Raw genomic sequence first — 22,175 nt, forward strand, 5'->3', positions numbered from 1 at the left:
TGTATGTAAGTATGTACGTAGCAGTCGATGTAACATACACACACAAACACACACACATATATGTGAAAATTGGAATGGATACAAACACAGCACCTGCTTTTGAGCACTTGACTCAACATCAAGGGAAATCGAATTTTCATCAGAAGTCAGGTAGATAAATGTAGATAGCTAACTTTTATTTATTTATTTTTATTTATTTATTAAATTTTTATACCGCCCCCTCTCCCGAAGGACTCGGGGCGGTGAACAGCCAGAATTAAAAACACAATACAAATATTAAAATACATTAAAACAAAATTAAATTATCTTAGGCTTTTAGATTTAGTTCAAAATCTAATATATAAAAAACATGCACATTTTGCTTCGTTTTCTCTTTTTCTTCTCCCATACAATTCTTCTCCCCAAAGAAGCCTTAAAAGGCCTCCACAAAAAATAATGAAAAGAATTTTCAATAAAATAAATGAAACAAAACAAGCAGTAAAATCACTAATGCTAAAAAAAGTGTGTGTATATATGCCTTGATATATATATGAATTGAAACAAATATTTTTTAAAATATAAAGGCTTAGTCAGGAGATCAAAAAATTTAACATGTCCAAAAGAAATACCCGTCTGTCTGTCCCTTTATCTATATACCTCCCTACCTTTCTACTTATTTTGATTTACACATTTAGTTTCTTAAACATATACTGATTGCATATGAATGCCTACAGTAACTGATATATAAACAGTTGCTTTGAGAGATGGGTGGCATATAAATGTAATAATAAATACAAATGCCATATAATGTCTGTAATTACATGAAAGATCTACATGAACCAGCCAACTGCTCATGTTGAAATCTAGAAAACTTTTCTGTCCAATTTTAATTGCATCACATCCATGAAGAAGCTTGTAAGATACCCAGTGGTGAAATCCAATTTTTTTTATTACCGGTTCTGTGGGTGTGGCTTGTGGGCATGGTGTGGCTTGGTGGGCATGGCTTGGTGGACGTGGCAGGGGAAGGATACTGCAAAATCTCCATTCCCACCCCACTCCAGGGGAAGGATATTGCAAAATCTCCATTCCCACCCCACTTTGGGGTCAGCCAGAGGTGGTATTTGCCAGTTCTCCGAACTAGTCAAAGTTTCTACTACCGGTTCTCCGAACTACTGAAAATTTCCGCTACTGGTTCTCCAGGACCTGCCAGAGCCTGCTGAATTTCACCCCTCCGATAACCTAACATAAAAACTAAAAACAAGTGTTCTTGGATCAGACCAGTGACTCAGTTAGATCTCCAATTTTTGTCACTGTCTATACCAGGGGTGAAATCTACTTACTTCTGGTTCCGAAGTGCATGCGCAGACGGTAAAAAACTAGGAAGTAGAGGGTTGAAACCAGGAAGTAACAACAACCAGGCGGGTGAGCAGAGCCTTGCACTGCCGTTGCTACCGGTTCCCCGAACCACCCACCACCATTGCTACCGGTTCAGCTGAACCAGTCCGAACTGGTAGCATTTCCCCCCTGGTCTATACCCTAATGTAAGAAATTGGGACACCATGCGCAGCAGGGATCGGTAAGACCAATGAAGACCTTCCTGATCTCCTTATGATGCTTTTGAAAGCTACCTTACCTCCATAGCTCAGCAACTCCTAGCTTACTGTAGCTACTAAACATCTTACAAATCCTTTATTCCTGAGTTCAAAAGGCATGCTAAAATAATTCTGCTGCCTGAGGCAAAGGACAATAGCAATAGCACTTAGCTTTATATACCGCTTCGTAGTGCTTTTACAGCCCTCTCTAATCGGTTTACAGAGTTAGCATATTGTCCCCAACAATTTGGCCCCTCATTTTACCAACCTTGGAAGGCTGGAAGGCTGAGTCAACCTTGAACTGGTCAAGTCTGAACTCCTGGCTGTGGGCAGAGTTTGCCTGCAATACTGCATTCTAATCACTGTGCCACCAGGGCTCACGGTACCAATATGGCACACTGAAGACAACTCACAATAAGTCGTACTGACAGGAAAGTTAAACTTGGAGAATTTGTCATTGAAGGAACAACCAGTAGAAGCCTAAACTTGCATACTTGGTTCATTAAAACATGCCCCTACTTTTAAGCATCATTTGGCAATTAACGTGCCTGCCAAGGCAAAGATTGCCAAACTACCCCTTAAGAATATATTTCTGCCTTCGCTTCATTGAGTCATCCATGCTTGATAGTGATTGCATCCATCATCAGCCTTTTCAGAAGAAGGGAAACAAGCCCATAATTCTAGAGAAACATTTGCTTTCAGACACTGTGAGCAGCACTAAAGCAAAAGGCCGACATTCATTGAACCACAGATTTGCTTCTCCTGACTCAACAAGGCACTTAACTATAGCACCAGTTTGATAAATGTGTCTCTTTTTTTTTTTTATAGTCTGCTGCTGTGGGTGAAAATTATACAAGTATCTTACATAAAAGCAAAAAATATTTTTCTCCCGGGGCGCATTTTTTTGTTGTCTGTTTTAGGACTCCAACTTCCCTCCTCCTTCCACGGGGTCCACCTTCTTGTATAAATCACACCCTTTCTGAAAGGCAAGGGAGCATAATGTAAAATAAATAAAGGAACCGCTCTGCGGAGATGTTGCTGGCTGATGCATTCTTCCTCTTCTTCTCCTTCTCCTTCTCCTTCTCCTTCTCCTTCTTCTTCTTCTTCTCTCGACAGCCTTGCTTTCTACAGCTTTGAATGGCACGTTGGTCTCTCCGTTGGTCACTCTCTGGGACCAGGACAGACACAAGCTTGCGAATATTAAAGTCCACTGAATCCACAGCCTGACTGGATGGACGCTATTCACAATTGCAAGCTCTGAATTTATTATTTATTTATTTATTTATAAAATTTATAGGCCACCGATCTTACCAGAAGGTAACTCTGGGTGGCTACTGGAAAAAACACAATAGCCTTTTCTGTAAAGGATCAGCATCGTCTGTTTATGTGAGTGGCTGGAGTGAAGAGGCATTTCAAGAAATGCTCAAAGTGCAAACAAATCTGCAGAGTACAATGCTCATTTAAATGCCTTTCCCCACTTCTGCTCAGAAAAGCTTTCCAGCCATCCTTGAGTCTGCATATAGACATGACAGTGTGACTTATGCCTGGTCCTTGCACGTATGACCATCGTAACATCCTCACAGTCACGTGATCCAAATTTGGGTGCTCTGCATGTCTTTGCAACAGTTGCAGCATCCCAGGGTCATGTGATCACCACTGGTGACTTTTCCAGTTGGCTTCTGACAAGCAAAGTCAGATTCACTTAAACTTAAAGAGTGCATGACTCACTTAATTACTGTGGCAAAAAAGGCATAAAATTGTCATCATACGTCAAGGAGTACCTCTACATCTGGGGTGCCAAACTGGTGGCCCATGGACCAGATGCGTCATGCACAGGCCACACCCACTCCAGCTGTGCGAATGGGGAAAATATCGCAAAATGTCACATGACAGCAAAGTGATGCCGTGAGTTTGATACCCATGCTCTACATGTTTTGTGTAGAAAAGATGCCAACTTCATTTCTGGATGACCTCAGTTCTAAACAAGAAAGTTGAGGCTTAGATATAATTTTGGGGGACTAGTATAAGCTCACAAGAATATTACTCAAGATTGAAATCTAAGCAAAAGAATCTCCAATTAACTTCATCCCACACTGTCATTCCTTTCTCTCCTGCATCCTCGTTCCTCAAAACCCATCATCCTTCCCTTTTAAAAATATGCTCTTTAGGGAGAAGCAGTATTCCATGCAAGGTAACAAGGTCACTTCATCTCATAATCATCCATATCACTTAGCTCTTTGGTGCGTCCCTTGGAAATGTGAGACTTGAACAATGCATTTCTCCAAAGCTACTTCTTCCTATCACAAAACCTCTTAATTCATAGGTAATCCTCAAATCACAACCACAGTTGAGACCAACATTTCCGTGGTAGGCAAGATCGTTAAGTGTGCTTTGCTCTGTTTTACGACATTTCTTGACACGGTTGTTAAGTGAATGGCTACAGTTGGGAAGTTAATAACATAGATGTTAAGTGAGTTTGGCTTCCCCATTCACTTTGCTTGTCAGAAGGTTGCAAAAAGTGATCACATGATCCTGGCACACTCTAAGCGTCATAACTACATTACCACCTGTCCAAATTTTGATCACATGACCACGGGGAAGTTGCAACAGTCGTAAGTGTGAAAAACTTTCATAAGTCACTTTATTCAGTGCTGGTGTGTGACTTTAAATGGTCACTAAACAAATGATTGTAAATCAAGGACTACCTGTATGGTAATCCAGAACTTAAGTTTTAGGATCAATAACAGTTTTTCTCACCTATCTAAAAATAAGAGCAAAACAGATTTACCTCCAAATGTACAACTGAAATCCATCTCAAGTTATTATAGAAGCATAAGACTGAGATTTATATTTTTATGAAATTGTTTGTACTATTTAGCCAAGGTCCAGATATTCCTAGCAATGCAAGCTGAATATATATGCCCCTTTGAAAATAATACAAGCTGAGTGGTGGATTGAGGCATCTTGGTACATGTCTCTATTGTGCGTATGATTCCTGCTATGGATACAGCTTGCCTCCCCTGGATCTGGGCAATTTTCCTTTGTTTGTGTAGAATAAGTCACAAGTTTTGACTAATTCAGACTGTCGTTTACCTCCAATGCATTAAGCAACCAACAATCAATTTCTCCTTGTTAATGTAGCTGTGGAAGCAGTTAACAGCCTTGTAAATATAATCTATACTAAGATGCTGAAATTCAAATCTGGAACGCCTTGAACTGATCTGTAAAAGTACAGCAGTACATAGACTTCAGATCTGCAATTGATGGCCATGGCATAATGCATTCAGGCAGAATCTAGGGCTAACCTTTTTGCCATCGCGTGCCAGGAGAGGGGGGGCAGGGAGGAGGGTCGCGCATGCACATGCCCAGGCGAATGCGCACACAACCCCACCCCTCACCCCGCTCCTGGCACAGGATGGCCTGGTAGGCCCATTTTTCTTTCTTACCTGATTCCAGATCCTTTCTATGCATCTGGGAAGGTCGAAAACAGCCTTTCCCACTCCCTTGGAGGCCCTACGGAGGCTGAAAGGGCCCATTTCCCAACTCTCGGTGGAACAGGAAGTGATGTTTTTTGCTGTCCCCAGCCTCCAGAACCCCTCTAGGAGTCTCTAGGAGCCTCTCTAGGAGTCTGTAGGAACCTCTCTAGGAGTCTCTGGAGTCTGGGAACAGAAAAAAAGTCACTTCCTGTCCCACCGGGAGTCGGGAAATGGGCCCTTTCAGCCTCCGTAGGGTCTCCGAGGGAGTGGGAAAGGCTGTTTTTGCCCTTCCCAGATCCATAGAAAGGATCTGGAGCCAGGTAAGAAAGAAAAACGGGCCTTCCCCACCCACCCCCCCAGGCCCTCCAGAGGCAGGAAACAGCCTGTTTCCCTAATTCTGGTGGGCCCAGAAGGCCCGAAAATCAGCTGTCCGGCGCGCACATGCGCCCCAGAGCTGAGCTGGCGTGCCCACTAATATGGCTCTGCGTGCCACCTGTGGCACGCGTGCCATAGGTTCGCCATCACGGATCTAGGGGGTTTGCATCCTCCCAAAATGTTGCTTAGGTCTGCAGCTGGTCAGAACTATTCCAAGAATAAAGAGAGGCGGAGGATTATTGGACTGCTAACTCCAAGGCCTTCTGGGATCATGTAGGCAAGACAGTCTCAGGGAAACAAATGCAGTGGCCTAAATAAAGTAAATAAGGGTACTCTTCTCCCACACATAATAAAACAGGACAGGTGAGCACTTTGTGCTGTGAGATCCCTGTGGAAACACTGCTTCTCTTTTGGCAAAATAGAAATCATTAGTACAGCTATCCATGTGCATTACATTTCCATACATTGATCTGCAGAACAGATGTCTTCTCCCCTACTAGTCAACTTGGCTATCAAATACTAAGACTTCATATCTGTATTTTCTTTTTTCTTTCCCTGTCTTCCATTCCTTTATTTTGGCATCTTTTTTAATAGCAAATTGAAGAGCAGGGTGCGTTTTCAGATAGAAATATAAGATATCAATCCTGGACGTGGACCTGGCTTTAAGCATGTAGATGTGTTTTGATGTGTAAACTTCCCTGATGAACAATATATAAAATAAACGTGCAAACCTGAGGTTGTCATTTTGTCTTTGTTCACAACAAGAATGTATTCAAAGATGCCTCCAATGGTTCCAGATGTCATGAAATGGGTCCCATAATCATTAATAAATCTGCTGTACATCCCATAATTGTATTCCTCCGGAAGCTCTAGCAGAGATTGCAACATGTCTTCATCCAAGTATATATTATCACGTCTCATCTTGAAACGAGCTGTTTGTACTTTGGTTTTGGCTCGAATAAATCCTACATTCTGTAGATAAAGTATGGGAGGTAAGTGCATAGCTAGTTATCAGACAGGAAGAAGTCCTCGACTTACGATCACAATTGAGCCCAAAGTTTCTGTTGCTAGGTGAGACACTTGTGAAGTGAGTTTTGCCCCATTTTATGATCTTTCATGCCATAGTTGTTAAGTGAATCCCTGCAGTAGTTCAGTTGATAACATGGGTTAGGGTTAGGGCTAGGGCTAGGGCTAGGGCTAGGGCTAGGGCTAGGGCTAGGATTAAGATTAGGATTAGGATTAGGGCTAGAGCTAGGGCTCAGGCTAGGGTTAACTCCTAACCCTAACCCAAGCGTCTTAATTTTGATCAAGTGACCTTGGGATTGCTACAACGGTTGTAAGTGTGAAAAATGGTCACAAGTCACTTTTTCCAGTGCCGCTGTAACTTTGAACAGTCACTGTTGTACAACTTGTATACCCAACTTGTATACTTGTATACCCAGTTTTTGCATGGGAGGTAAGTAACTAGTTACTTAGCAGAGAGCAACAAGTTGCACCGAGTTTTTCACCGGGAGGTAAGTAGAAAGCTAGCTAGCAGTCAGAAACAAGTTAAACTGAGTTTTTGAAACATAGTCTTATAATAATATGCAAAGATCTATCTATCTATCTATCTATCTATCTATCTATCTATCTATCTATCTATCTATCTCTATCTATCTATCTATCTATCCATCTATCCATCCATCCATCCATCCATCCATCCATCCATCCATCCATCCATCCATCCATCTATCTATCTATCTATCTATCTATCTATCTATCTATCTATCTATCTATCTATGAAAATCTATATGGCTGCCCAACTTACTCTCAGTGATTCCAGGCAGTTTACAAAAATAAAAAAACCCAATACAAATACAATAAAAAAAATTCATAACCACCCACCTCCTTAGTGTCAACAATCAAAAGAGGTACTTGACAGGTTCAATCCCACTTTGGGATCCCCAGGCCCATGGCAAACCCCCCTCTTTAGTTGTTTCTCTAAACAAATTATTCCAAAGTCTTGGATTGTAACCAGTTCCTATACAAGCTTTTAAAAACTGATCAGCACCAAGCTGTTCACATCTCTTGATTTCCAAGCTTTCCTAAATCATAAGCAAAATAATGATTTCCTGCAACTTTTGGTTTTCTTACATTAATGTAGGAAAGATAGATTTGCTGTTGGAACATTTTCTCTGACAACAACTGTTGCCTGATGAATAATTCTATATATTTTTCAACCGTTCTCATTTATATATTTAATGTCAAGGAAGCAGGATGGAGGGAGATAGTATGCAACATTCTTCATAATTTTATTCTCCATTATAATGCTTCCTTTTACTTCACTGTAATAAGAGCAATAGCAGCACTAATAATCTCACATGTGCAATTACACACATAAATTAAGATATGACTATTCCTGGTTCATGAGGAAAATGTGAGCTGAGTGATTTGATTAGAAAAAAATAACAAGGATTGAGAAAGGAGATCTTTGCTGTTTTATTACCTTTTCTTTGTATTGGGTAAAATTGTTCAGGGTCCCTTGAGCCTTTGATAACGTTAAACCCAGTTCCAGAGACACAGGAACGCTAGCAGCTCCTATGCCAACTGTAAATCCAACATTTCTAGAGGTGTCTTTTTTGATGGCCCTCAGTAAGTCTGCAGAATCATCATAAAACTCTGAAGAGACACCAGTATCAGCCTGAGCCTGAAATGAAAAGATAATAAATTGGATTAACATCAATGGATTTTCTTTTACTCTAGAATAGGGGTGGGGAACTATAGCCCCTTTATGACCTTTAGACTTCAACTCCCAGAATTCCTGAGCTAGCATGGCTGGCTCAGGAATTTTAGGAGTGAAGTCCATATGTCATAAAGGGGCCATAGTTTTCCCACCCCTGTCCTAGAAGCTCCAGAAGTTCCAAATTTCAGCACATGCACACCTAATTTATTCTATCTGAACCTTTGCAGGACCAATTTCTTTCTCTTAAATTATTTGGTCATCACAATGAACAAAAAGACATCTGCTTTCATATTTTAGCTTCTCCCCACCAATGTGATATTGCATTAATGTTATTCAGATGATGTTGGACACTCTGAAATTAATATTTGGTGAGTGCAAGAGAGGCCTTTGCTAAATATACACATGTGCGTGCAAGCTATTATCAGGTTCGTTGGGACTTCTGTGGGGGTAATATCAGAAAATAGCAACAGCAATAGCTCCAAGACTTATATACCTCCTCATAGTGCTTTATACACTCTCTGGGATGTTTACAATGTCAGCATATTGCCTGTTACAATCTGGGTCCTCATTTTATTGACCTTGGAAGGATAGAAAGCTGAGTCAACCTTGAGCCCATCAGGATCAAACTACAAATGGTGGCAGAGTTGGCCTGCAATACTGCTTTCTAACCACTACGCCACCAGGGCACATGATAATGGTAGCAGCTATATGATCAAAGCCCCATAAAAATGGGAGTGGGGCACCCTCCTGATGTTTCATAAGAGCCTTAAGACCTGGCTCTGCCAGATGGCTTGGGGGCCCAATGGGGGAGCTTCATAATGGAAGTGGTTGACTAATTAAAATTATACTCTCCCTCCTTCTCTGTGTGTCTGGATCCCTTCTTTGTCATCTTGTGTCCACAATTTTATCTGTTAATGTTTTTATGTGCTGTGTTTTTTATGATGGATGATTTTAATGTTTTTCAATGTTTTAATATTGTAAGCTGCCTAGAGTTGTTGGATATAAGATGGGCGGAAAATGCCCCTGCCCCACCTCACTCCCAATCTTTATATATACTGCTAATCTTCCACTGAACTTGGAAGTAAAGGCCCATTGCAGTATTCACACATATACAAATCTGATACATTGATGAGAATACAGAATATAAAAGTTGGAAGGGATCTTGGAGATTTTCTACTCCAATCCCTGCTCAAACAGCAGACCCTATACCAGTGGTGGTGAACCTTTTACTCACCAAGTGCCAACCAGGTATGTGCTAGCGCGCGGCTACTTCCCCATGCACTGTGTGCGCAACCACACCACCTGCGCACATGCACAGCTTTTGTGTGCGCCCCTATTGTGCGCTGCACATGCAATCACACAATATGCGCATGCACATGGTTTTCATGCACGAATGCTGTCTGCGCATGTGCACGCTACACACCAGCACTCTCGCATGCATGCGCAAGAGAGCTCCAAAGACCATCTGGGTCCCCTGAATTGCATGCATGCGCACCAGGAGCTCAAACACCAGCTGGGGTGCGCGCACATGCGCAACTACAGGTGAGTTAGGTGACACCTCGCGTGCCTGGAAAAATGGCTCAATGTGCCACTTCTGGAATGCATGCCATAGGTTTGCCATCACGGCTCTATACCATTCTGGACATGGTTATTCAATCTTTTCTTTAAAACCTCCAGTGATGGAGCACCCATAACTTCTATAGGCAAGCTGTTCCACTGATTAATTATCCTCACTGTCAGGACATTCATCCTTAGTTCTAGTCTGGATCTCTCTGTGTTGAGCTTCCATCTGGTACTTTGTATCTTGCCCTGAAGTGCTTTGGAAAATACGTTGACCCCCCTCCTCTCTTTGACAGCTTCTCAAATATTGGAAGACTGATATCATCTCACCCCCTAATATTTCTCTTCGTTAGATATTCCCAGTTCCCACAATTGTTCATTGTACGGTTTAGTCTCCAGTCCCCTAATCATCTTTGTTGCTCTTCTCTCCACCCTTTCTAGAGTCTCAACATCTTTTCTGTATTGTGGTGACCAAAACTAGATGCAGTATTTCAAGTGCAGAATAAAATGGTACTATACTGCACCTGGATCTAATAGTACATAATCCGATAAGGGTCCTAATAGGCTAGACTTTGCAGTACGTTAGGTGCAATTGCACAAGGCAGAAAACTGATTTGATTCCTGCAATAGATCATTCAGAGCTTTCATTCTGGCCTCAGCAGGAGGCGACCAAATCCTGGTCTCAGTTACCACATTAGAAGCAAACAAACAACGAAGGAATAGATCATTATTTCATTTAAAATAAATCAGTCCAGAGTAGGCCTTCTTCTTGGTGTCTTCGATAAAACGGATGATGCCTTTTTTATACAACTCAAAGCAGGGAATTTGCCTAATACCATTCAATGTATGACTCTACTGAAAACGGAAAACAGAATAACAGAGTTGGAAGGCACCTTGGAGGTCTTCTAGTCCAACCCCCTGCTTAGGCAGGAAACCCTACATCACAAATGGTTATCCAACATCTTCTTAAAAACTTCCAGTGTTGGAGCATTCACAACTTCTGGAGGCAAGTTGTTCCACTGGTTAATTGTTCTAACTGTCAGGAAATGCATTAGGTCTTTCCTTGCATAGGTCCAGGGCTATTGAAACCTTAATGTCAAGCACACAAATAGACCCACATACTTACAAGAAATTGATAAAAGTGAACATTGTAGGACTTTCGGAAATATTTCTCATCATCCCCATAATACAAATGTTCACATGTAGAATCGTACTTCAGCTCTCGCCATTCTCCATTATAAACAGTTTCACACCGGCCTCCAAAATATTTAGGGTCATAGACTAACAGTGCTGGATTTTGTGTAAGGATGTTGAATCTTTAATAAAGAAGGAGAAAGGCAGATAGGTAAGCAGCGTTGGTTTGTTCTGTGGCAAAGAGTATTCCAGTTCTTAAACATCCTAGAAACTCTCCAAAAATAAAATAAAAAATCTGAGGAATGATTCAGATGCAGCCCAATTAAAGCTGTGATTCTCTATTTCTTTATTTCTAAATATGTGTAATTGGTTTTTATTTCTAGACTAGACACATAGATGACAACACAATAAACTGGTACAAGTTGGAGAAGTTCTCAGTTTGCACCAAAGCAGATTAGAATGAAGGCCGTTTTAATACTAAATGCATGAAATGTGATAATTGTTCATATTTACTTTTTTATTCTTTGCACTCTTTTATGGCATTATTGTCTTAGGCATTATTGCCTGCAGTTGTAGAAATACATTTGATAATGCATTTGAAGTATGTGTCATAGTGTGGATACATTTTCAACCATACTTTTGAGATGTTTTTTATTTGGCACAAATTAGTTTGTGCTAGAATCCTAGGAGTACTTAACTAATAGTAAAATTCAATGAAATGCTGTGGAATATACCTAGTGGTGAAATCCATATTTTTTTCACTACCGGTTCTGTGGGTGTGGCTTAGTGGGCGTGGTGTGGCTTGGTGGGCGTGGCAGGGGAAGGATATTGCAAAATCTCCATTCCCACCCCACTCTGGGGCCAGCCAGAGGTGGCATTTGCCGGTTTTCCAAACTACTCAAAGTTTCCGCTACCGGTTCTCCAGAACCTGTCAGAACCTGCTGGATTTAACCCCTGAATGTACTGCTGAATAAATACAGGTAGTCCTCAATTTACGACCACAATTGAGCCCAAATTTGATATTGTTAAATTTGCTAAGTGAGTCTTGCCCCTTTTTACGACTTTTCTTGCCACAGTTGTTAAATGAACCACTGCAGTTATTAAATTAGTAACATGGTTGTTAAGTGAATCTGGCTTCCCCATTGACTTTGCTTGTCAGATAGTCACAAAAGGTGATCACACAACCCCAGGACACTGCAACCGTTATAAATATGAACCAGTTGTCAAGCATCCAAATGTAATTACATGACCGTGGGGATGCTGCAATGGTCATAAGTACGAAAAATGGTCATAAGTCACTTTTTTGAGCGTCGTTGTAACTTCGACGGTCACTAAGCAAACTGTTGTAAGTCGAGGACTACTTGTATGCAATTAAATTGACATGCTTTCACTGCCAATTTAAAACCCAGAGTATGTCATCTGTGTATCCCATACTTGCAATATCTTTTTCCTTCTCTTCTTTGACAGATATGAACTGGCGAACAAAAGTCCATTTTTGTTCATTATCCAAACAGTTCATTATCCGAACTACGTAAGATCTTCGGTGTTACTCTATATCAAACTGCTTATAAGTAGTAACTCAGGAAGTTGTGGCCAGATTATTTCCTTAACCTATTTTTGTGTATTCTTTTTTATCTTTTTAATTAAGTAAAACAAACAACAAAAATGGAAAAGAAACAAAAATGAAAAGAATGCATGCATAAGATGAACTTTACACTAGAGAGAAATGAAAATATAATTATAAAAAGTTTGATTAGAGTTTTTTTTAAAAAAGGCAAAAGAAATAAAATAATAAAGAAGAAATATAGGAAAAAGATCCCAATAGCTGCCCTCTCTTCCCCCCGTTCTTTCTTTTCCTCCTTTCCTTCCTTCTTTGAATTTTAATATCCATGCTATCATAGAATTTTTTTAATTTGTTCTGTCTCTATGAATAAAAATATGTAGATACATTCTAATAAATGATGTTGATTCTGCATAAGCATTTCAAATTCTGTCCTTTCTTTCTCAGGGTTCTTCCTTTATTAAGATCAAAAATGTTTCCAGTTATTTGCATGTATTTGTGCACTCTTTATAAACCCTTCGGTCCTTGTGTAGCCTACGAAGGGCAGATTGCACAAACCTTGCAGATACTGCATTATCAATCTCATAATATTTATCTTTCAGCCATTATTATTGTACTACTAATAAATTCAGTAAATTATAAAAATCAGACTTTTTTAAAAGACGTATATGAGCGCTGTGAGGATCATAAGCTGTCAAATAAATGTTTACTCTTAAAGCAACTAAGAGACATTTTCTCCCAGATGAAATGATGTGGTAGATCAGGAGTGTCAAACTCAAGGCCCATGGGCCGAATCTGGCCCACGGTGTGCTTAAATATGGCCCATAGGGCTGGCCTGGAAATAACAAAGGACTGGCCCATGGTGCCTCCCACAGACAAAATGGGGCATGGGAAGCTGCATGCTGCCCCCGCGTGGCCCATTTTTGGCCTGGATGGCCTCCTGAAGCACTTTGTGAGCCAAAATGGGGCACGGGGGGGATGTGAGGGGGCTGTGCATGGCCCTCTGCACCCTGTTTTGGCCCGCAAAATGTTTCAGGAGGCTGTCCAGGCCGAAAACAGGCTGCAAAAAGCCCCCCCATGCCCCACAGAGTAGAACTACAATGCTGATCCAGCCCTTGAAGAAATCCAGTTTGACACCCCTGTTGTAGATGCACTGAATAATTCTCAGTATTTAAAACACAATGAAAAACCAGCTAAACTTTTATCTATATAGAGAATTTAGTCTATTCTTGAAATTGGATGTAATGGCTTCTTGCCCATCTGGACTATTATAAAACAGATTAGATGAAGAATCTATTCCTATGGCATTTATAAAGTATCTATCCTAACTTGGTTGAGTTCTAAAATGTTCATTTCAGAATATGGCACAATATGATGGATAAAAATAAACATTTTTTCTGGCATATATTATAAATGAGGCAGATTTTTTTTAAAAAACTGAAATTTTTCAACTACTTCTTAATTTGATGAGGAACAACATTTTGGCTTGCCACTGAAATCTTGGTGAATGGAATAAGAGATCTTGTACATAGTTGTGAAATGGCCAAAGGGCATGTTTGAATGTATTGTTTTTCCTTATGCAGTCATCTCTATAAGCAGGGGTCTCCAACCATTTTGGTTCCACAGACTGGCAGCAGCAGCAGCTTCAGCAATGTGGGGACGGAGGGAAATGGTTTCACACACACAACATAAACCCTGTGCCTGTACAAAAGAGGTTTTGCATGCTCACCCACACTTTGGTTCCCAATGGGCTGCCATCCAGTAGCAGTTCACAATTCAGGGATTGGGAACTCTGTCTTAAATAGTCAGCAGCCTAAATCCCAACAGATGAAGGGAATTCCTTCCATTGGGTTTTTTTAATAAGAGAAAGGCTGGGCATCCAATTATTTTGTACGGCATCGGAATAAATTTTAAATTCACAGGCTCCACGAGAAGAAGATAGAAAATCTGAAAACATTTGCACGCTGGAAGCAAATTTACCAAAACTGGAAGTAAGATTTTTGTTTCTATTTGATTTTTTTAAAAAAAACAGCACTCTGAGGGGGACAAATTCTACTTACCCTCTTGAAACTAGTTCAATTCCTGGGACTGGATCAGGATAGTCACATGTACTTTCAGCATCATCACAATCATTCTCATCAGATCCATCCCTGCAATCTACTTCTCCATTGCATACTAGGTGACGTTTAATGCAGCGTCCTGAAGTACAAATATTGTTATTTATCTATTTATGAAATCTCTGCTTGGTCTAAAGTTGGATTTAAAGGTCTTTTCTTCACATACATAATATAATTAGGGACATATTTTTTCACATTCTTGTTCACCTTACACTTTAACACCTTTGATCTAAGCCAAAGGTGTTTATGAAGAGTAGCTTAAATGGAATAGCTGCTCCTCTTCAGAAAAGGTATGTCGATATTAATAAGAAACATTGGACTTTGCACATAATGTTAAGCTAGGTTGTTTAACTATGGTCTGTGACCAAACTATAATATCCTGACTTATATATCATGCTAATAAAAAATTAGCACTTATATAAATAGGCCTGCACATTATATATAATGCTGAGTCAAAAGGAAACCAGTAATATTATGTCTCAGTATTATGAATGAACTAGACCAGTGATGGTGAAGCTATGACATGTGTGTCAAAAGTGACACTGCACAATATTTTGGGTGACTAAAACACCCCACAATGACTTTTCTCAAAGACATGCCCTGTTTTGGTCTGATTTTTTTAAGGCTGCAGGAGTCAGATGAAAACAATCAGAGCTGAAGAAGTTTCTTGGATGAGAAGCAAAACATCTTCAACAAAAAACCAGAAAGCCCAGTTGCTTCTTGAAAAAGCATTTTTGGGGTGTGAAAATAAACATGTGAATGCTCTGAAAAGTCATGTGAGAGGGCTGTGCTCTTGTGCTCCTGGACGGTCTGATAATAATGAATGAAGAGCGTGCTTTTGTGCAGGATTCATTGAGCATTCTCCAAAGCCACTTCAAGAATGAAGGCCTCGTGCAACTTGTAGCTACCTCCGGTGGGTAGCACAGGCCTATCAACAGAAAGACAACGCTGCCTGAATTGGGACTGTATTTTTCAGAGTCAATTTAGGCATTTCCTGAATTCTGAACACCAAGCCCAAAAAGTTCATCATCACTGAACGAGACTATGGAGTATACAGAAATGAAACATAAAGCTTTATTCTTTGTTCTCATTTCAACAACAACAAAAAAAAAACCCCCAGCAAAAATCTTTCTTTTCACTGAAAAGAATTTCAGTGTATCTTTCAAGACTGGTCACCTCTAGGCACTTGTGCCTCATTTAATGGGATTTATAGAAACTGAAGCCATCCAAAGGGCATCAGAACAAGGAAGACTGAAATGGAACCAGACTCACCTGTCTCCTGACACTGAAAGTCATTTCCACAGCTTTGATCCACCACGCATGGTTCTTTCGGGGCACATGCTTCTCTGTCCCAAAGAATACCATTGCACATTCTCCCTTTATATTTGGCTGGTTGTACCAGCTGCCTTGATCTGAACTGTAGAGTACATTAAAATAGTTGCATACAAATTCTTTAAAATGTGGAATTAAACATTTAGAATCCTACAAAATAATCTCACCCAAGAAGGGGAAGCATTAATTATGTAGCCATTAAAAATGTAGAACTAATTGAGTGTTTCTCAATACAGTGGGAATTACTTAAAGCACAGCTTGCAGTATGCGGTGATGAAACATTCAGAGATAATTAAAAAAAAAACAGGGGTAAAGCCTGATTGCAGTCAACATAAATTGCAGGGCCTTTTTTCAAATCCAACTGCTCTCTTGTTTCAAGAAGATAAAATAACACTCTATCAGCCCACAAATAACTGGGATCGGTTTGTCATGACTTGGAATTCCAAATAAACAGTAGGTGCATATATGAAAGCTATCACTTTAATAGTGCAAGTTGGTGTGTGTGAGTGAGTGAGTGAAACATTGCACTGCAAGTTCATCCCAGGAGAAACTCCTGTTTATACTTCATTTTGTGAAATGAAGCCACACATTCCTGCAGTCTCAGCCTTAACAAAAAAAGCTTTTCTTGGAGGTAAACCTTTTCCTATTACAATGAAGTTAGTTAAGAGGTCTTCTGCATAGAATTTAATAGTGAATAACATTGCCATAATATACTATTTAAGGTTATGATTGCTCCACAGCAGTATCATTATCATGATAGTTTATATGATAATAATCTTTACACTATTATTACCATTGCATTGTCATGGAGTTGTTTGTTACATCTAGTTGTTTATTACATTATCTGGATGTTTTGACTGTTGTCCATGGCTATAAACTGCCAGAAGTACTAGGCAGATTGGGTATAATATAAATGAAATGACTAAATAATAAATATCTAGATCAGGGGTGTCAAACTCGATTTCATTGAGGGCTCCATCAGGGTTGTGTTTGACCTCAGGGCGGGGCATGGCCAGGGGGAGCGTGGTCAGCTCGATGTCACTTGTGTCGGGGGCACCTGTGGCAGCCTGAGCACTCTGTCAGCAAAAACAGACTCCTGAGTTCCTTTTTTTGACTGTGACGGTCTCCTGCAACCCTCTGCCAGCGAAAATGGAGCTTGGGAGGGCTACACACAGCTATCCCAAGCTCCATTTTCACTGGCAGAGGCACTGCGGGCCAGTTCTTCGCTGTTTCCAGGGCGGCCTCGCAGGCCAGATCCAGGGGTGAAATGCTCCCGGTTTGGACCGGATCTCCCGATCTGGTAGCGATGGCGGCAGGTGGTTTGGAGAACCAGTAGCAAAAATCCATGCCCCTCCCATGCCCAGTTGAGCTGCACGATCATCAGAGGCTTTTTTTTTTTTTTACTTTTAAAAGCATTTTTTTTACAACCTCTTCGGCTGAAAAAATGCTTTTAAAAGTTAAAAAAAATAGCCTCTGATGATCGTGCGGCTCAGCTGGGATCGTCAGAGGCTTCTAAAAACATTTTTTCTGCCGAAGAGGTTGTAGAAAAAAAATGCCTTTAAAAGCCTCTGGTGATCCCAGCTGAGTTGCCTGATCGTCAGAGGCTTCTAAAAGCATTTTTTTCCTGCAACCTCTTAAGGTTGTAGAAAAAATGCTTTCAAAAGTAAAAAAAAAAAAAAAGTTGGCCACGCCCACCCAGTCACATTACCCCCACCACCACCAAGCCACGCCCACAGAACCGGTACATTTCACCACTGGCCAGATCTAAGCACCCCTTGACACCGCTGATCTAGATATTTAGTGCATCAATCCAACAAAGAGTGCCAATTTAGTGTAGCAGTTAAGGTATGAGACTAGAAACCAGGAGTTATGTGTTTTAATCCTGTCCTTGACATGAAGTCAACTGGATGAGTCTCTCAACCATTGGCAATGGTTGAGAGACCACTTCTGAAATTTTGCTGACAAAACTGCAGGGGCTAGTCTAGGCAGTTGCCAGGAGTCAACACTGACTCAAAATCATGCATATACACACACATAAATAAATCCAGCAAAGTGCTTCCTACATTCTTTTCTGGCATTTTGGTTCACTGTACAGAGCAGCACATTAGACCCAATTCAAAACAGAGCAGAATTACGGTACATGGATTTCAAAGTCCTTCATTCAGACTAAATCTGTTTTGTTTGGGTTTTTTGGCCATGGAATTAGATATTGTCCCTATACTGAGCTATGCTTTTATTCTCATTGCAAGCAAAATATAGCAAGACGTTAGTTGCGTAAGACTGGAACCCCTTACTCGTTTTTCTTGGCAAGGAAAACATTTTGTCCATTGTGACCATGTGCCCAGCTGACAATCAATGGGAATAGGTCCCCCAGCTTGTCTTCGTGATCTTGTAATAGAATGAAAAGAGTTAGCAATACTGAATAAAAGTGTCCATTTTGCACATCTACTCTGTGAAAATCAATTTTAATAGAATACTCTTGACTGCAACATGGGCTGGATTTAATACCTATTAAGTATGTCAGGCTCAAGTTAATTTCAAGGACTGTTTTCAAATGTTCAAGGAATCTTGTGTGCAGATGCTTGCTGCATTCTTGTGTTTTGTCTGCACTCTGGCAGAAAACAGCGGTGAGCTCTTTTTAGTGGGTTTTTTTTAATTCTTACACTTTTATATTCTTCTGTTATGTTCAGGAGAAAAGGAATGCCATCTGACTGTGTTTGATTGAACCACGAGTCAGTGGCCATATACATTATTTATTTAAGAAAATTCATTTTACCGTGATTGCAAGCAAAATTTATTTTACATTATTAAAAGTTCGAAGTTCACGTCTTGGTAATGCCTATTCGGGTGGCAATACTAGAGTGAAGTTAACATACAGTATAAAAGATACATTCAGCCTCAGTGATAGAAATTCACTAGATGATTATGGCCCGTAAACATTTTCTCAATAGGATGGTACTTGTGGGATTAAGTTGAGTTGTAGGATAGTATGCTGTGTACTGTGTTGTGAAGTTGTGGAGCTATAAATGTAGCAAATAAATAAACATGCATTAAATAAGGTGAATGTTTTTCTAAGTAGCTTCTCACAGCATCATAATACCAAAATTGAATTACCGTAGTAACAGAAACTCACACTTGGAAAATACTGTATTGTCTATTTTATCTACATCTGAGATATATATGAAGTAATGATGTATGTCCATAGTTCGCCCTATCTAAAATCAAAAGAAGTTCTCATAGCAGTTTCACTGAAACAAAACAAAAATACTATACCCCAATAATTAAGAAAGGGTTTTTTTTAAAAAAACTATTACATTTCTTCTGGTTTTATCACCATGCCACCACCATGGCTTCTGTGTTTCTTGGAGACTTAAAAATAGCTACTTAAAAATGTGAACCCTGGATTGTCCACTCCAATATAAACCATTTCTCACTCAGTGTTGCTCCCGTCCACTTATTTACAGCATTACACATGACATCTAAAGTAATATTCAAGGTTAGTCAGAATTAAAGGAATTCTAACATAAAAATGCTTCAGTAGTGGTTACTTAAGCTATTCAGTGCCATGGTAGCCTACAACATTCTCCAGATCCAGGCCAATTAGGACTTCCACAACCTTGGAAAAGCTGGATAGACAACCAATTCCCATTATTATTTCCTCCAAAGAAACAAGTGCTATGTAACATCAGACTTAAACCAAAATTAGAACTAATTACTTGAGAGTATGTGCACAGGACTGTGGATGTATGTGAAGCTGCAAGGTTGTGTTCCTTGACAAGCTACAATTGTAGTCTCAACCTTACTTTTCTCCTCCCCTCTCATGAAATATTGCATAGGCAACAACTTTTATATTTTGACCAAAAAAATTAAAATAAATATTGGTATTGGAAGGACTAAAGATCAGCATAGAAGATCCCAGAATTTTGTATTAAATTGAAGGCATACTGCCAAATGTCCCAGGGAAGCATGAGATCACTTGAAAATATTGTGGAATTCGGAGGCCTCCAAAAGTTGCTACGAAATAAAAACTTTTGATGTGCCAAAACAGAGAAACTATAAAATGCATACTATTATCCTTAATTTTGTTTTTCTGAATACTTAATTAAATATAATTATACTCACATGAATTAATTTATATTTGATTAAATAAACATCCTTGTATATTAATTAAATATAAATATATGCTCATCTGATTCAGAATTGTGTGCATCTCATCCGTCTTGAAAAAAAAAAAACCCTTAGTAATATAAAGTCAGGTTTGATCCAGAATAACTTATAACTCCAAAATTAATACAATCTTGCTAAAGATCTCTACTTCAGATTCTACGCAGTCTTTCCCTGGCAGAGTTCACAAAATCTTGAACAAGTTATTTGACATGATAACCAGTAGATTATTCTGATAATAAAGTGATATTGTTCCTTGGAGCAACATTACTTTATTATCAGAGTAAATGTCCAACAGCAGACAATTCAAATAGCTACTTTTTCCAGTGATTCACAACTGCCTGGTCAGTATGTCAATTTCTTCAAGGTATGTTCTCTAGAAAGAGCACAGGGTGAGATAGGGTGCTGATCTATATCCAATGTATTCCTTAATAAGATACATCCAATTTGATTATTTATTGAAGTAGAAGCTCCGAGCAATGCTTGTTATTGTCACATTGCTAACACATAACCTGTCATTATCACTTACCTTCTATTATCATTATGACTGACAGACTAGGAGACTGTAAGGTGCTTCGGCACCTTGAAGACCAGTAAATTTGATATGACATGAGATTTCACAGGCTATAATCCACAATGTCAGATGACAGGCAGAGATTTTATATAGGAGATTTATTTTTTGTAAGGAGGAAGACTACTAATAATTAGAACAATGACAGTATTCTTCCAAAGTTGGAAATCACATGCTAGTCTAAAGCAAGAGATGTATGTAGAGATACCAATGGGGTATACTTAATCATACCTTGCTGTTCCTATAGGTTAGTTTCAATTTCAGAACCAGGCAGTTAGAGAGGATCATTTTAAAAAAACAATAATCTAATTACTTATTTTATTTTTGTTCTTGCCTCTCCACTTTCTGCTCTGTGCTGTCTCTTGAGCAGAACACAAAGTGCTAAAATTACTAAACATTTGGCTGGGAAGGGGTGCTGTAGATAAATGCAATGATAAAAATAAGCCATCTGTACTTATTGCAGAACTAAATGAATCAATCCTGAAAATTCAGAAATCATATATTAATAATCCAAACACAATATTCTTGCTTTCTCTTTTCCAAAAATGTTTGAAGTTCACCTTCATTACATTTCCTCCTTGTTTGATGGGATCACTTTATCTAGCATAAAAACATTCTGTTCTTCATTTAGATTCAGTAAGGATTTCTGGAACAAGCTTTCAAATTAGGGGAAATGCCTACATATTTTTACTTGGAACTAAGTTCTACAGAATTTAATAGAGTTTAAATTTGAGGATAGCATTTGTCACTGTTTTTTTTTTTAATCACCAGAAAATTATATAGAATAGCTAGCAAATGTATTGTTAAATAATATGGTTACAAGTTCATTTTGATTTGGTATGCATGGAATGAAGAATAGAATTGTCTGAAGAACAAATTGTAGCTCAGGAGGAAATGTCTTAAACAGATATAATTATGAGACTCAAAAAATGATTTGAGCATTACTGCTCCACAGTGATGGGACAATTGTGTCAACCATTTTTTGCTAGCTGCTTTAAGATAATGGTACCCACATGGCTCATATGTGAGTTTGAATTGATGTACTGACCAGATAACAATTTCTATATGACAGGTAGTATCTTAAATTACATGGAGATAGACTTACCTCTGGGAAGGCAATCCGGTTACCTTACTCTCTGCCGCATCTGTATTCTGACATAATAGCAAGTAAGCTATTGAGAGAATTATAGGAAAAAGTATATTATTTGGGTGGATCTTCATTTTCTTTTAGCAAAACCAAATGCTTTTCATTTTTTATTTTTTTTATTTTTTGGTTTGAAAACCTTTGAGAACCCACTTGGGAGTGGTCTCGGGTTTTTTTTTTTTTTTAAGAGTGTATTTTGTGTCTCAAATGTTCTTTGGTACTGTGAATCATTGACAGAAAGAAAAACAAACAAAATGGGGGGGGGGGGAACCAATCAAACTGAGTTCTCAATGGCAGACATTTCAAGATAGATGGACATATTTAAACAAGCTTTTGTGTCCATGCCAAAGTCCACTAAGTTTGGTTAATAGAACTGAACTCTTTGTTTGAAGCCCATATATTAGAAATTGAAGGTATAAGAACATGAACTTAATAGCTGCTTGTTTCT

The 22,175-nt window shown here is 39.3% G+C and overlaps 1 protein-coding gene across 1 annotated transcript in view; it reads right to left on the reverse strand.

Moving 5' to 3' along the window:
• C8A (complement C8 alpha chain) overlaps positions 1-21,916 on the reverse strand; it is a 36,249-nt gene extending 14,333 nt beyond the window's left edge. The window contains exons 1-7 of the mRNA XM_070941299.1: positions 21,689-21,916; positions 18,143-18,236; positions 15,789-15,933; positions 14,460-14,598; positions 10,831-11,020; positions 7,908-8,108; positions 6,154-6,394 (exon numbers count right to left, since the gene is read on the reverse strand). Coding sequence (XP_070797400.1) covers positions 6,154-6,394; positions 7,908-8,108; positions 10,831-11,020; positions 14,460-14,598; positions 15,789-15,933; positions 18,143-18,236; positions 21,689-21,804 — 1,126 coding nt within the window. The 5' untranslated portion in view covers positions 21,805-21,916. The remainder of the gene's footprint in view (positions 1-6,153; positions 6,395-7,907; positions 8,109-10,830; positions 11,021-14,459; positions 14,599-15,788; positions 15,934-18,142; positions 18,237-21,688) is intronic.
• Positions 21,917-22,175: the final 259 nt, after the last annotated feature.

Source organism: Pituophis catenifer, unplaced genomic scaffold (assembly GCF_029215685.1).
Source record: "Pituophis catenifer annectens isolate HBS135680 unplaced genomic scaffold, rPitCat1.0.hap2 SCAF_3, whole genome shotgun sequence".
NCBI classification, from domain to species: domain Eukaryota; kingdom Metazoa; phylum Chordata; class Lepidosauria; order Squamata; family Colubridae; genus Pituophis; species Pituophis catenifer.